Source organism: Theobroma umbraticum, unplaced genomic scaffold, assembly GCF_002168275.2.
Source record: "Theobroma umbraticum cultivar Fairchild unplaced genomic scaffold, ASM216827v3 scaffold_239.1, whole genome shotgun sequence".
Taxonomy (NCBI): domain Eukaryota; kingdom Viridiplantae; phylum Streptophyta; class Magnoliopsida; order Malvales; family Malvaceae; genus Theobroma; species Theobroma umbraticum.
This window is the reverse complement of record NW_018397273.1, coordinates 332796-350319: the sequence shown is the minus strand read 5'-3', so window position 1 is coordinate 350319 and position 17524 is coordinate 332796. Positions and strand designations below refer to the sequence as shown.

The 17524-nt window shown below is 31.7% G+C and overlaps 1 protein-coding gene across 1 annotated transcript; it reads right to left on the bottom strand.

Annotated features, from left to right (window-relative positions):
• Positions 1 to 5722: 5722 nt before the first annotated feature.
• Positions 5723 to 12856, bottom strand: LOC110426932 (nuclear factor kappa-B-binding protein). Its single transcript, XM_021442271.2, has 10 exons — positions 12640 to 12856; positions 11031 to 11435; positions 10801 to 10937; positions 10400 to 10513; positions 10210 to 10293; positions 9706 to 9882; positions 8733 to 8889; positions 8099 to 8259; positions 7888 to 8014; positions 5723 to 7707 (listed from the first exon to the last, which is right to left on the bottom strand). The coding sequence occupies exons 2-10, from the start codon at positions 11346 to 11348 to the stop codon at positions 6346 to 6348; spliced, it is 2637 nt and encodes an 878-aa protein (XP_021297946.1). The 5' UTR covers positions 11349 to 11435; positions 12640 to 12856; the 3' UTR covers positions 5723 to 6345.
• Between the last annotated feature and the right edge of the window lie 4668 nt (positions 12857 to 17524).

The window sequence follows — 17524 nt, the reverse complement described above, 5'->3', positions numbered from 1 at the left end:
GTAGATCCTCAAGAAAAACATTAGGAAATTTCTCCTCAATAGGAATCTTTTCAATTCTTAACACTTCCATTTTAGTCTCTATAATAGTTGCCAATAATTCTTTGTAACCACTACTAAGCAATCACCTAGCTTTCAAAGTAGAGATGACTCACAAAGAAGTGTAAGCACCACTACCACGAAAACTAAAACGTGTTTCCCTAGGAATTTCAAAATCAATTATTTTCCCTCGATAGTCAACTTTAGTAAAATTTGCAAATAACTAATCCATTCCCAAAATTGCATCAAAATATCACATATCTAAAACAATGTAGATCCGCAAGCAATTCTTTATCTTTAATTCTTACCACACACATTTGACAAATCTGATCTAAGACAATTTCACTAATGACTATAATGTCTAAGCATAGTTCATAATCCAAAAGCATACAAGGTAAGGTAGACTTTAGAATAAATGTAAAAGATACAAAAGAATAAGATGCACCAGTATCAAACAACACATGAGCAAAAGCTAAGGCAACTGACAGTGTACTTAACACAATGGTGTTGGATACCTCTGTATCTAATTGAGTGATGGCATAAGCATGCCCTTAGGTCCAAAGTCTTCCTATTTTTTTATGTCCAGTAGAAAGTGCTAGTGCAATCTGAACAACATGAATGGGTTAAGTCCTTGGCGCTGCAGTTTCAAAGGTTTCAAAGTTTTATGGTCTTTGCATAGATTGAGATTCTTGAGAGATCAAAGAACAATTAGCAATATGACGGCCCTACTGGCCACATTTAAAATAAACACTAGTAACATGCCTACATTCAGTAGCTCGATGTCCTTCACCACACACAAAACACCTAGGCCTTTGTTGGGACGTCTTGCCATGGTACGATTGAGTTCTCTAAGGACGAAGTTTATCCTTAAGAGTAGTAAAAGCTCGAGACTTTTTAGTTGCTTGAAATTTGGAAAGGCTACTAAAAACTCTCTTACCTCGAAGTCTAAATCTTTACCCCATTTTTTTGAAAATCCTTTTTTGTCTCTTGAGCCTCTCTTCATATAAAATCTAAGGATTTTTCCCTACCAACCACTTGATTGTCGCTGATCAAATGTAATGGACCTAAGCCTACGCGGATGTGAGCATTCAAACCATTTTCAAACCTTCTAGCCTTACTTTCATTGTTAGAAATAAGAGAAGAGGCAAACTTAGACAACCGATCAAACTCAGCCTCATAGCCATCCATTGTCATATTGCCCTGAACTAGATTGAGGAACTCCCTCTTCAACTATAATAGCTTACTTCAAGGAAAATACTTGGGATAAAAAAGTGGTGCAGAAATTTCTCCAATTGAAGAACTTAGGTTCATTTTCATGAGTCTCATTTCCATCAATTATGTGCATTTCCTTGCAACAGATAGATTGCAAATCTATTCTTGTCATCATCACTAGAATGCATGGCATCAAAAGCTTTCTTCATCTCTTCAATCCACAATTCTGCATCATCAGAGTTTATGGAACCATTGAAAAAAAGAGATGGTATCATTTTAAACTCACCCAAGGCTTTCCACTCAGTAGAATTATCAACTTGTTGGACCAGTTGCAAAAGTTGTCATTGTTCCCTAACCAAACCGGCTACTTCCTAGATCAAGTTCAACACTTTATCATCATTTCCAACCACAACGCCTTGTATCCGCTCAATCAAGTTGGCAGCAAGTTCGTTAATTCCAGCAACCATCTAAGCATCTGATGTTTTAACATCATCTTGATTTTAGTTTAGAGGATTTTGAAGTCTCTCAAGGTGAGACCTCTTGGCATTAACAACTCTAACACTAATTGTAAGTTCGACAAAATTAGGTTCGTGGTCTCGACAAGGAGGCATACTAATTATTCATAATACGAAAAATTAGCATTAGCATTTGCATTTCTTTTCAAACACTAACATAAACCAATCATAAAAGTATATCAAACATGAATGGAGAAAAAATGTCCCAATCCTTATTTTTTCTACCTATCTCTCAAACCTCGCATAAGTGTCAAAACTACATAATTATGTCCAACTTGACTCTAATACCACTAAATCTATCGTGCCCTAAACCTAAGGTACAACAAACGCTACATACATGAAAGATGTAATTCTATAGACATGCAAGGCTCGAACACATATACATTATACCACTAACTAAAAAAGCTAATATACCTGAAGAATATAATAATTCATAAAACTAAATCTATCAATAGAAATTCAAAAGGTCATAATTCGACAATTTTTAAAATTAAGTCTTTAATACTATAAAGTTAACATTCCAAAATGGAAACCTGAATACTAATTTAAGATAATTCAATGCTCATAACATTTAAACAAACGTAAGACAATCTAAATCCACATACTAGATTACGAAACATCACTCCTTGAAATTCTCGAGTGGTTGACCAAATCACAATCTGGAAAAAAAATGTGAAGGAAGAAGTGAATCCAACAACTCAGTAAGTAACTAACATCCCTTCAACTAAATTAAGCATGCTCAAAACATTTAGGCCAAAATTACATATTCTCACCTACATATCAAAATATAATTTTGGATAAACTAATTTCAAATATCAGACCTATCTTGATTCCAAAATTCTCACATAACAAAACAAAATATGAATTTCACAAAAATTACAGATTTTAATAGTCTCTTGTAATATGCTACAGCCACACTTAACCCATGTTGCATAGGTCAAAAATAAAACCACAATTAACCCTTGAGTCAAAATTAGAACCACAATTAACCTTATTGGCATGGGTTAGAAGTATATCAGAAGCAACCATTGACTGCACTCAATAGATATCACAAATACCACTATTCTATAACTGGTGATGCAGTTGGGAGATCGACTTCTAATCACAAAATCATGTCAACATGACCAACATTTAACCCCCATTGGCAAGGTCAAAGCATAGCCATACTAAGAGACAAAACAAAATATATTTTTAAATTACCCAATTTCACAAAATAGTGTATCCACTTTCTCAAACATATCTCATGCGCATCAAAAACATGTTTATTTCAGACTAGGTACTTATGTTGTATTTACAAAGACAATGCATACTTTAGACAAAGTCATATTCAATTTGTCAAATTTAGTTCTTGTACAATAATTTGTGAAATTTGAATAGTTATATTTTTTCAAAATTGACAATATTAGTTCAATGTGTTAAAATTTTTTCGTTATTTATGTTGATATACCGTTTCACTATATTAACATGATATTTTCTTACTGATATGATATTCAATCTGATAACATGAAAATAATAATATATCATTTCACAAATAATACAGTAGTGCTAATCTCACATGAATAAGCACTAACATGAATTTTTTAAGTGCAGACATAAAATTATTCAACGTGAGCTAATGGTTTAAATAGGATTGGAAAAGCAAGAGATTAAAAATACAAATAGGTTTTTAAGATTTAGAAAAAGAGTGTTGTGAGATAGAAAATAATTGAATTTTTGTGATTCATATTTAAAGCAATAAAAAGAATATTGTGAAATAGATCAAAAATGATATGTCAATATTGATACGTTATCATATTCGATGTCACATCAGTAAGAAAATGTCATATTAGTATAGATAACAAAAAAAAAATTAACGTATTAGACTAATATTGTTAATTTTAAAAAGTACAATGACTCAATTTTTACAAATTATTGTATAACAACTAAATCCACCATTTTGCTAAAATGCAAGAATTAATTGCATAATTTAACCTAAATAGCTATGGGAACCACCAACCTTCACCGCTATTGTTCTGGCCCATTTTCTTAGCTTTAAATTTTTTAAGAAAATTTTTTTTTTTATAAATTTTAGTTACAACCTTGTGATTTTTTTAATTATGATTAGGAAAATAACTTCTGACCTCATTTAAAAATTAAATTATAAAAATATTTTCAAAATGAATAAATAAATTAATTTTAGAATTAATTAAATATATTTTAATAATTTTATAAGATAAAATTAATAATTTAAGTATTTATGAAAATAAAAATTATCCACAAACTATTAATTGAAAAAAATATTCACATAATATTAATTCAAAAGAATTATAAAATATTATGTAAAAAATATTAAAATAACAAGAAATAAAATTAAAATTTACTTGTCTCAACTATTATTGTTACTAAGTAAAAATATCTCTTGTCCTCCTTATTTTAGTTATCCAAACCTCGAAGTCTTTAGCATTACGATATCAACCCATTTTCTCAACTTTTTCTCTTTCTTCTTAATTTTAATTTTTTTTAAATATATGTGAAATTTTTAATTAGCACTTCATGAATAATTTCTATTTGTAGAAAAATTAAATTCTAAAAATACTATTAAAACTAAATAAATAAATTAACCTTAAATTCAATTGAGAAAATTTTAATAATTAATGGTCTAACTATATGCCACGGATCCCATATCAATAAGAGTTGGAGTGAGTTTTGAATATATAAACATAAGTCTTTTACCACCTATCAGACATGTCTTTTGAGTTTAAAATATGAACATATGATTTATAAGTTTACTTAAACTCTATTTTCAAAGTTGAAAATCACACAAGGTTAGGTTTAAGTTTAGTGTAAAAGTCCTTTTCCTTTATTGGTAAAAAACCAGTGCAACAGGTTGGGTTTAAGTTTGAATCCCTCTCACAATGTTAGGTTTAAGTTTAGTGTAAAAGTCTCTTTCCTTTATTAGTAAAGAACCAGTGCAACAGGTTGGGCTTAAGTTTGAGTCCCTCCCATCTATTGGTAAAGAACCGGTCCAACAAAAATGGTGCACAACTTATTAGTCTAGGGTAAAATGTCATGAATTCTACATCAATAAAAAATGAGGTAAACGAGTTTTTGTGTGAATCTTGGGTAAATAAATATTAGTTTTTCACAACTTATTAAACATATCATTTGAATTGAAAATATGAACTCGTAATTTATAGGTTTATTTAAACTCTATTTTTAGAGTTTAAAATCATATAAGATTGGATTTAAATTCTAACCCATAACACTATATATAAAGCAAAATTATTCTTAAATTATTAATTAAAAAAATATTCACATTATTATTATTATTATTATTATGTCAGAGATGGAGCCTACCACCCAAGCCCAAACAAAGGGATCGAAAATGACCCACCATCAATTTGCACCCTAAAAATTGTCGGCCCTGGGAGAGAATAATGAAACTACCAGCACTTTGGATTTATAGTGTTTTTCTTCCTTTTTACTACTGTTAATATAATTATAGTATAAGACAAAATCACAAACTAATCGCCTCTAGTCATGATTTCCATTGTAAACAAGGAGCTACCAACATGTGTTATATGTTTAGGCCGTGCAGTGCTGCTGTGTGACTGCATATATTTAGGAACAGGACATTGTCAAAATATTGTTTCATCCAATGCTTTGATATCCTGGAATGCACACTGCTAGTACTAGTTAATAGTTAGCATCATGGCATGACCTGAATGGATCTGTGGTTTATATTTAAAACACCCTATAGAACAAATCAAATGTTATTTTCGCACATTTATGTGCCGATAATTAATGTTCTGTAATGATGTAATATACTAACAATGCATCAAGCATAAACCTCTTGTGTTTGTATGCAAATTATGCAAACAGTTTGCAGTCAAATCATGTGCAACCAAAATATGGGTCTGTCATTCCGGGAGAAACTTTGAACCCAAGTGAGTCCCTGTAATCTTTAAAACAACTCCTACTTTGAAAATTGAAAATCCTGCATCAACTATGTTCTTAAAAAGTATATAATGCTTAACACTCGACTGACACAGTCAATTCAGCTGCCTCCCATGTATTATTAGCCAACTCACAACCTCATAAGAACATATTGTTCAACTAAGACAGAAAGACAGTTTCAATTAGAACTTCTAAAATTATTGAAAATACTTCAGTCAATGGGATAAGAGGATAACCAAATAAAATCAAAAAAGAATCCCCAAGAGAATATTGTAATATGTAAATCTACCAAATATGAGAAGCCAGGACTATTTCATCCTTCACAACTTACCTCCCACCAGCCCCTCTAACATCTACCTATATACAAAGGTGTCGAGTTCAGTTGGCTCTTTGTATAGGTATGTACAAAAACCTATCTCAGAGTCTTGTATACTCCGCTGCTGCAAATCTGCAGTTGTAACCTAGAAGTCTCTTCTAGCATTCCCCTAAAAATAATTTAAGAAACAAACTCCCATCAGATGAAGTTTTGCATTTGGCATATCCTCCAATCCTCCAAACCAGCTCATGACTATAATCTTTAACCCTCCAATTAATTCCACTATAACTTTAGACCTCCCTTCCTCAACAAGGCAAGAACAAAACCCTCTTATTGATTCCATGACCTCAAATACGGTTTCCCCATTGGGTCATGCAAAGCAGAATTCTGATGCGGCAAGCTCATCCATCCCATATCATCAGGCATCAGTGAGGTAGTTGCATCACGACCCCCTAAATAATCAAGTGGATGAGCAGCTTGCTGTAAACTATTTCCAATAATTCCAGAAGTGCCCCCACTCACCAATCCATTGTTCCTCTGTGAAATGAACTGCTCTGTAGAGCCCATTGATTCATAAGGGCCACTTGAACGAAGTTGGTTACATTGAGATAGAACACTAAATAGGCTCTGATCTGCATTGCTTCCACTCGCAATACTCTGGCTTGGGCCACTAAAACCATCTGAACCAACCCACCCACCACGAGCTTGAACTTGATGCTCTCCAGTAAACCAGTTTTGACTCAACAATTCTCCACTATTCAACTGATGTTGGAAAGGTGCTGACATGCGGACAGGATTGACAGCCCAATCCTGCATATTTCCTGAAGGCAAGTGTTCTTGCCTTGGGGTCAAGTACCTCTCCCCATCAGAGTAAATGTTTTCTGACATGTTTTGTTGCATATAAACCTCATTCCGACTCTTTTGCCCCTCCTCTAATGGCAGTGATGACTGCAACTGCTCCTGAAATTGCCCATTAAAATGGCCATCTTCCATCACCAAATTCTTTGGGGGCTGAAAATCTAACCCTGCCTGTTTCTGCTCACTATGATATGACAGCATTCCCTGATCCTTGAAAAAGGTTTGAAGTAGCTCATTTCTTTCTTGGTTTGCATAAGAACTAAAGGAACCATCTTCAGAATGTCCATGCAACAAAACCTTCCTGGTACTTTCTTCATTCAAGTCTGATTCCAGATCTATCATTTGGTTCTGTTGGTCTTCACTGGCTTCATGTGCAAGTGGCAATCCATTGGCAGATGTGTATTCATGGACTGCAGTAGAAGCATGGTAAGCGTGTTGCATGTTATCTGCTGGCCAGACATTTTCTGCTGAAGAGACAGGAACTTCCTGACTAACAGTTGCATCAGCAGTGTTCAAATTCTCCGAGTGCTCGGATGCATCTGAAAAAGCATCATCTGATTTTGAGAGATTCTCATTGTTTTCAGACTCCATATCCACATGGTTGCACGTGTGGTCACTATCAATAGAAGAAATCTGGTGTGAGGACTGATTCCGAGGTAAGGCCAGACAAGACTCCCCCTCTTGCACGCTGGACTCGCTGTCGGTTGCTTCAGCATCCTTCTCATCCTCAAGAAACTCCTCAGGGTCCTCTTTCTCTACATCTAGAACAGCCAAGTTTGGACCACCATTGTCTTCCTGATCCTGGACCTTTCCAGCATCTTCCTCCTCATCATCCTGACATGCCAACAAAAAAGATCAACATGATAGTAGCATGGAAGATGTTTAAAGCCACATAACAATAGAAACACATATCCAATGACTTTGGTGAATATAGAACAAGCAACATCTAAGCAAGCATCCAAAATAATACATATAAAAGGGGAAAGGACAACAGCAAAGGACAGAGTAATAAACCTCCAACACCGGATTTAGTTTTTCTTTCATATCTTGCTCCAATAACTTGGTTATTTCCCATTTCTGTGACTGTATTTCTCTCCAGTTTGCATATGCTGCAGGGAGATCTTCTTTTGCCAATCTCAACCTATTAAAACAATGATTCACTTTGAGCAGGTGTATAATTAAAATTTTCATAGTTCAAGAAAGAACTGTTCGCTTCAACACTCACCAATGTTCATGCAACTTCCTCTGTTCTTCTTCCATGAAGACTTCATATGGTTGCACATGCAAGCGATCAATGTCACCTAAGACACGGTTGAGGGACCTCGACTGAATGCTTCTACCAGACTGCTTCATATTCTTAATAAGTTCATGTTGCTTCTTGCTTATCTGAAACATATCAAAGGCAAACAATCAGAAATTACCTCAGAGAAACATGAGAGAACAAGAGAGAAGGCTGACTAGTAATAGATACTAGAAAGACCCTTGTTTAAAGAATATAATGGAAAACACGCTAGCCATCTCTAGTACACTATAATAATTGTTCCTGCCCCATGGTTCAGTGGCTAAAATTAAGTTTATTTGTTACGAAGGCTACAAAATGACAAGATAACAGAGCAGTAATGGCTCAACCATATCTCAGTAGAAACAAACCGAGCTAGGTATCTGACCAATGGTTCAGAGGAAAACTCATAAAAGAAGCCTCCAGATTTTGCATGCTTGTCTTAACTAATCCAGAATATAATTAATGATTAATCCCATACCAGAAAGGGTAAACTCTAATCCAAGCAGATAACTGATAAAAATAAAAAACACCTCCTCAATTAACCTTACAATTTATGTCAGTCCAAGCAGCTGCTGACCTTAAAATATGACATATATTTGGCACCATCACTCTGCTGAATATTGCGCTTGTGTATCTTGTCACCCTTCTTGGGCCTTTCTTCTGCAGTCAGCGCATCACCCAAACCAGTCAAGAGAATTCTACCTTTTTCCTTGATGAAACCTTTCTCGTACATTCTGACATCCATGATAACTAATAAGATTCATTCACCTTGGATAAAAGTGAACTGAATAAATCAAAAAAAAAATCCTAGTGCAGCCACCATAAGAAATATTCCCACCAGGAGACCTAATGCTACAAAAGTTCCTCACTAATAGTTATGGTTAACATAATTTCTAGTTCAGCAGAAAAATGACAAGATCAACAACCACCTAAACCACAAATAAAGACAAGAATGAAGCAAAAAAATAATCGTAGGAGCTGAAAATAGCATTACAAACAGAGAAAGTTCCACTGGGATATCTGCAATGTTACTTCCCACAAAATCTGACCATTTACATCAAACCTCTTAGATGAAAAACTAAACTGAGATTTTTTCTTAGGTAGGCACACAATTTAGAGATAAATATAGTTATAACGAGGAAAAGCTATGTGCTGCAAAAGAAGCAACCAAGAAAACTACTCTAAAAAATAATAAACAAGCTACAGTTTCTCAGCTCAGAATTCGAAGGTATTTCACCCAAGATGGGGATGAGGGAAAAACATCCAGGGTCAACTTTGTTCGGTAGAAATCTTACCATTTGCATTTTGTTAAACCCACTATGACATTTATGAGGGTTACAAAATCTCATATATTGCCTAAATAAATAAATCACATTCCCTTTTTGCAGTTAAAAGAGAACCAGTGGAGGAACTATGGAAAATGAACTACAAAATTCACACAAAGCATGCATTAAGAAAACAATATTCAAACTCTCACTCTTGTGAACTTCAACAAGTTGCACAAAATGACAATAAATGCAGCATGCTTGTTCACCATAGGAAGGCGTTACCTTCTTTGTTGTTCTCCACCCTTCATAACAGAAGAATTCTGATTATCACTACTGCATGCTTTCTCATCTGCAACCCAAGAACAAGATTCAGAAGTAGCTGTAACATCCTGCTCAACATTGCCAAGCCTAGACTCATTCGAATGTGAGAAAACCATCTCCTCGCCAGCCCTTCTTGACCTACCAAAGAAATTGATTGTAACCCAAAATTGGGACTTCATCTTAACACATAAAAGAAATAAATATTAAAAAGTGAACACAAAATTTTAATCCCTCATTTTTGTTTTGAACAACCCATTACAAGAGGAAAGTTTCAAAACTGAACATGGAATGGTATTGTATTCTGTATTATAATGCCATTATAACAATGAAGCTGAGAAACAAGTTCCTGAGGGCACCTCCTTGCCAATGTACATGTCCATTGGTAGCACCAATTTAACACAGATAAACCTTCCTCTGCTATAACCATCGCTTACACATAAAGTAAAACATGTAGAGAAAACAAACCTCCACAACTTCTGTACAATTTCTTGTTCCGGGTCTTGGCAGCTTTCCCATTTCTCCTTCAGTTTCTGCAAATACTCTATAATACTGCCACAAGAAGCAAAACAATGTTGCAACCATATTATCAGCACCAAGCACACCTGTAACAAGTATAGCTTATATTCATAGGTAAATTCAGCAACATTCAACATACTCATTATGGTAGTCCTGTAACTCTGAGTAGTATGCTTTCTTCTCTGCCTTTAAACGCTGTTCCCCCTGAATAACTGCATCAGGGTGAAGATGACCCAAACAAAGTGACGCACCCCTGTAAGCATAAATTCCAGTTATATCTAGCAGACTCAAACTCTACATTAGCATCCTTAAATACATATCTCCTGAAAAGCAGAACTAGAGAAATAAAACAGATATTCCCACAAGAGCAGTAACTTTGTTGTAATAAAGCACAAGTAGAAAAGCTGCAAATACATGTGTGCATCCATGTGTAAATGTATTAGTCAAATATCTAAATGCACGGCTGACAGAAACTACAAGAAGAAAGGATCCACTGTCTGCAAGGGGGGGAAACAGTGTCAAAATTGAATATGTACTCGCCATTTAAGAAAAGGATTTCCAAAGTGAAAGTTTTCCCCAGCAAGCAATGCTTGCAGAACCTGCTCTTTGTCTGTTCCTGTAGGAAGAAACTGCATCAGAAGATTTCTCTCATTTTCAGACAGATGAGTCTGCCAAACCTGTAACAATTTCAATTCAAATTCCATAAAGCATGAGATCAGTAGACAGAGGACATTTGAAGCAACTGTGATAAAGAATAACAAGAATATTACCTCATAAGAAAGCACCTCTGTCAAGTTCTCTAGGTCAAAAGTTTCATGAGGAAGCGTCAAAACATCTGCCAAAACTCTGTGGTAATGTGGTGCAGAATCAGTAAATGGCCTCAAATGCCTCCGACTCAGACCAATTTGTTCCCTTTTGGCGACAACTCTTTTTTTGTTGCCATCCCACTCAAGGGAAATACAAGATTTTGCGTTTAAATCATTTTGAAGTGACTCTAGTTTTCTCTTCTTGGTTCTGTATTGGTCCCAAGAATTGCAGCCAGCAATGCTGGCACCATTCAGTCGCTTTCTTCGTTGATCAGCCGCCATTGACACCAGATATCAACAGAATCGGCAAAAGAATGTTGTAGAATTATACAAGAAGATATGCTCTTGATCATACATACCAATCATTTCCTGCATGTCCATAGTGAAAACCATCACTCAATTGTAAGACACAAAGGGAAGCCCTTGAATCATCAATAGAATAGCAATACATCAACCTTTGAATCAGAAAAATGCAGAAGACTGCTCCAGCAGTGTAAGGCACAACACATCCAATGCTTTTAGGTTTATATATACAATTCAGAATATATCAGAAAACAAATCCCATGCATGTCAGAAACTACAAGTTGAAGTAAGTGATACTGTGATAGAATCACGAACTCCAAAACCCCACCCTATATAACAATAAAGAAATGTTTCCAAATTTCTAAATTGAGTCCTTCTTTGAGAAATAAGGCACCCCTACTGAGTCAAAATATAAAGAAGACAACTTATCTAATTGATAATATGAGAATGCCTAATCTAAAACTGGTTTTTCAAAATCCCAAGATTCCATCTAGTATGGAAATGTCCAAATCCACCACTACCCTTACCCCCTATATGATAAAAAAACAAAACAAAATGATAAAAAAAATTAGTATTTCAACCGAGTACACAGCGTACATAACTGACTTTTTTTTTTTTTTGCAATATATTTGCCATAAAAATTAAAAGTACCCTCATTATCATAGCAGCTGCCACAAAATCAAGTCCGAAGATACAGTTCACTCTGAAACAAAATAAAAACAGGTATACTGATTCTATAATTTCTCTTAGTCGTTATAATCAAAAGTTGAATTGAAGCCCAAGGAAGTAAATATTGCAACAAAGCAAACCAAGTTGAAAATCTTTCATCTACACCAAGTATTTAGGCGAGAAAGTATTACTTGAATTTAACTCAGCATTCAGCAAGCAACACACGGTAAAGAATGCAAAACTCTCTCAACAATAAAATAACAACAAGAGTAATTCATGAATAAAGAAAAAATTTAAAATAAAAACAGGAAAACTTTTATAATCAAAACAAGATAATTTGAATTGAAACAGTTAGCAAGCATCAAACAAAACAGATTTCCCCGACTCAGAAACAAAAAGAGATGCATTGAATCAATAACCCAAACAACAAAACCAACAAAAACCGAAGCCAAAGCACAATTTTCACCAACTGCAACAGCAGCCAGTCTTCAAAAGGAAAATAACGAAACAAAGGTACCTCCTTTTATCAATCAAAAACAATCAAACCCTAAAAAATACCAAACCCAAAAAGATAAAAAAATCTTTATTAAAAAAAAAGTACCTTGAAACAAGTCGGAATAGTCGTTCAAGAAAACGGAAAATCAGAGGGAAAAGACGGTAAGGAAGGGGGCAGAGAAAAGCGGGGAAGGCGGCGAGAGAAAGAGCGAAAACAAGGGTTTGGAGTTATCCAATAGAGGCAGAGACAAACACACACACAAAAGCAGGAGATAGAGTATGGTTGAATACAAGGGAATAGAGAGAGAGAGAGAGAGGGGGGGGGGGAGGGTTGCGGAACGACGGGGACGGGTGCGGTTTCTCGGAACCGTTATGTGATCATTGAATCGTTCATTCGCGCGCAGGGAGGCTCGGCTTTGGCTCCAGCCGCTTCCTAATCCTAGGTTCGCTCTACGTCTCGTCGGTGCAGACTAGTCTTTTCTCTCTTTTCTTTTTTATATTTTTTCTGAAACTTATTTATTTATATTTTCTAATATTTAATGAAAGTCGTCCTGAACCGGATTGGGATTGGATGGATCCTTTAAGGAAAGGTCATCTGACTGGACGGAGGAAAATAGTTTATTATCCGCGTCATAAAACCACTTAAATTTATAATATTACTAATATTTTTACTCGATAAAATAAAAATTATAAAGAAATTTATCATTTAATTTTTTGTTTTATGAAATTAATAGTTGAGTTGTTTTCAGGAATTAATGAAATACCAATTTAGTTGATAAAATTATTAATTAATAAAATAATACTATATCAAGTTAAAGAAAAATATGTGAACTTATTTTGTTTCAAATAAAAGTCACTTTTGTAACATTTATTTTTATTCAAAAAATAAAGTTAAACCTCGATAAATTAATGCTCTTGAGATTATGAAAATTTATTAATTAATCAAGATATTATTTAATTAATAAATAATAATTTATTAATTTATATATTAATTACTAAAAAATTAAGTTATCAAGATATTTTTTTTTTCAAAATTTTGAACTTAATATATATGTATTGTACATAAACACTACACCAAAGGTTCTTAACATATTATAAAAAGTTAGAGATGAGATCCAAAAAGACAACAATTTCAAGATATTAGAGTTATATATTACAAAAATCTCCTAATTAAGTCATATATAAATAATTTTAATGTATAAAGAGATTATTAATTTATATACCAAGTTAGATCAATGTATTTTTTTAAAAATGTATTATCTTATAAATTTAATAAATTATTAATTTACTACATTAATCCAAAGTCAAGATCGATCAAAAATATTATTTAATCAAGATTATTAATTTATAAAAGTTATATTGTATTATTAATTTAATTTTTTTTTTAAATTACTTATTTGTATATATTTAAAAAAGAAACTCATTTTCTTTGCTTTTATTTTTTTTTTAAAGTGTCACAAGATCTAGTTATAAATAGCACATTAGTAAATGTCTTTAAAGCCTTTTTCACCTAAACTTTTATTACCAAAATTCAAACTTTTACCTTTTTTTATCTTCTTTTGAAAGAAAATGGTCAATGAAATTAATGGTTTGGCCTTTAATGGAAGGCAGAGTCATCTATTATATGTATCTATTGGTACATACAACATATTAAATGTCATGAATTCTATATTATTAAAAAATGAATTAAGTTTTCCTTTAATATAATTGGGGAAGGAAAATTTTGAACCTTACTCTTTAGGCAGAGAGATAATGCACCAAGTAATAAGTCAAATGCTCAGTGTAAGTAAGTTTTGAGTATATAAATATGTGTCTTTCATTACTTATGAAGCTCGTTTTTTGAGTTTATAATATGAGCTTGTAATTTATAGGTTTATTTAAATTCCATTTTCAAAATTTAAAGTCACACAAAATTTGTCTAAAGTTTCGACTCCCATGAGAGGCATAAGGGTCTTCGAATTAAATGTAAGAATTTTTCTTCTCTACAGGTAAATAGTCAGTATAACAAAGATAGCATACAATTAGATAGAGTACAACACTAATGAAATATGTATTTTGAGTTCAAACGTGAGCTTGGATTGGGAACATGAATATGTAAATTATAAGTTTATTAGAGTTTAAAAAATGAATGAAAGAAAACAACTATTAATATCTTCAGAAATACAAAAAGAATTTATATTCGATATATTATTCATGTATAAATTCAATATATTATTAGTAAATCAAATATTATCATTTCTTTAATAAATAATTTTTAAATTTTAAAAGTAAAAAAATAAATTTACATAATTTTAAAAATATTTATTTTATTGCACATTTACAAGACCGTATTCTGTGAATTAAATGATAATTTATAATTGGTATACGGAGATACTATGATAAATATAAGTCCGTACATAAATTGAATAATATTATATCTATTTTTAATTGTTTGATTTTGATGGTAGATGTTTCGGCTCGGCTACTAGGCTAGAACCTTTGCTTTAAACAGGGCTTAAGGCTAAGGGAGACTAGCGGGGGCTTGACGGTAATTTAAAGTCATTGGATCCCGTGGACTTTTGGGTCTCAAAGTAAACGTTTTATCTTTTTTTTATTCTTATTATTTTTTTATGGTCTTCCTTTTCTCCTCCACAAATCCCATACCCTCCTTTTCTTTTTCCCTCTTTTCAATTTCACCCTTTTGTTTTTTTGCTCTATCTTTTTACTAAATATCAATGTCATCCTCCAATTTTGACGAAATATTCAATTTGGAGTTAAAACTTTTGGATTTTTATCAATTTGAGATCAAACATTTCAATTATAATAATCAAAAGTCAAACATTTTTTATTCTTTATAATTAAAGGCAATGACGAATTTAAAATTTTATATGAGAGGTGGCTAATAACTAATCATATAAGCTCATAGATCAGGTCAGTGGTTGAGCCAAAATTTCACGTTAATATTCATACTAGAAGTTTAAGGTTCGACAAAACTATAATACAACTTAAATGGAAAAAGTTCATATAAAAAATATATAAATAAATTTAAATTTTTTTTAAAAGAATTAATCTTAATAATTTACTTAAAATTAACAATTTAATAATAACAATAACCCTAATTTCTATATAAACTTAACAACAAATAAATATTAATAAATATAATAACAAAATCTCAATATGAAGTAATCTCCTAAAACATATTTAAGGCTATCAATAAGCAATTCAATGGGGAAGCAATTCTCTAAAATTAATCACAAAAATTAAATGCAGTATCAATAAATAATTTAATGAGGAAGTAATCTCAAATAAAAAATTTAATTATTCACAAGAATCTAAAAAGAAAAAAATTACAGGATTTGTAGGAAAGAAATTAAGCAATCTCTAAATAAATAAGTAATAATTAACCTTTGATGCTTAATTAAATCCTCGTTTGTTACTTTCAACCAAAAATGGCTAAAACAATAAATCCCAAATCAAAATTACCAAGTAAAAATTATTAAATAAAGAAAAATTTTCAAGTTGAAAATATTAAAAATAAAATAAGTAAATAAACCAAACTTATCCATTATTATTACATGAAAATTGAGTTACTGACTAGAGGGTTTTTGTATAGAGAATGCTAGCAAGCAAAAAAGTGTGAGAAAAATTATTTTTTTGTTTCTATAGTATTTGATAAAAAGAATAAGTGATAGTGGTTGTAAGTTTTGGAGAGGTGAGATTTGAGAATAATGCTATTGCAATAGGTTTTATTTTAATCTTATTAAAATTAATTGTTGACTAATTGTTGTAGACATCTCACCAAATAAAAAATTATTGTAAGGACAAAATTATAAAATTTTTAAAAAATAAAAATATGTTAGAAAAATTTTTACAAATTTTGTAAGGGAGAAATTATAAGATTTCAAAAAAATAAAGGTAAGCTATAAAAATTTTAAAATTGTTGGGTGGGGTGAGGCCCCTACTAGCCCCCTCTCCTTCACCTCTAAAATGGGTCAATGATTCGATTCCAAGTTAAAAAATTAATCACTTTTGAAATAAAATTAAATTATAATATAAAATTTTATTAATAATTTAAATATAAATTTTCAAATTTTAATATAAATAAACAAAAAAAAGAAAAAAACTAAAATTAAATTTTTGCATTAAGCATCGTAATAAATATAAAGCAAAATGAGAATTACTGTTAGATTTTTACATTATGCATCATGAGTTGTGCTTGACGTGTTTTCATGCTTTTAAATTCATAGATGATTAAAAAAATAAAATGGTTTAGTATAAAGATAAAGGAAAAAAATAGGAAAAAAAAGGAAAATTTAGTATACTTATAAAGGAGAAAAAAAAGAAAAAGAAAAAAGTAGGACAAAAAGTGACAAAAGGAAAAGAAAAAAAAGAAGCTTTAGTATACTTATAGCATAATATATAAAAAAAATTCTTAAACTATTTAGAATAATTAAAATAAACTTTTATATTTTTATTACATTTAATCAAGCTTTTATATTTTTATTTTGAACTAAATAAACTTTTTTACTTTATTTAAGTCAAATAAATCCTTATCATGTCCACTATCCTCAGTAGCATATAAAAAAATAATAATAAATCTTTATTATTAATGATTGACTTAGTTAAAATCTCACTTATCATTTGATGTCGTGTGACGATAATGTAACATGTTAATATATTATAATTGATAATGATATGATATGTTAACATATCATAATTGATGATTACATTACATACTAATTTATTATAATAATATGATCATGTAGTATTTTTCACGATTTACATCAATATCATATCAGTGTTATGTGGATATAAAATTACAAGTGATATTTTGACTAATAACAATTAGTCAATAATTAGTTATAAAAGTTTATTTGATTTAAAATAAAAGTACATGGACTTGATTAAACGTAATAAAAAAATAAAAACTTATTTGAATATTTTAAATAGTTTGAAGACTTATTTAAGCATTATGTCTATACTTATAAAAGAGAAAAGGGGGAGGGGGGAGG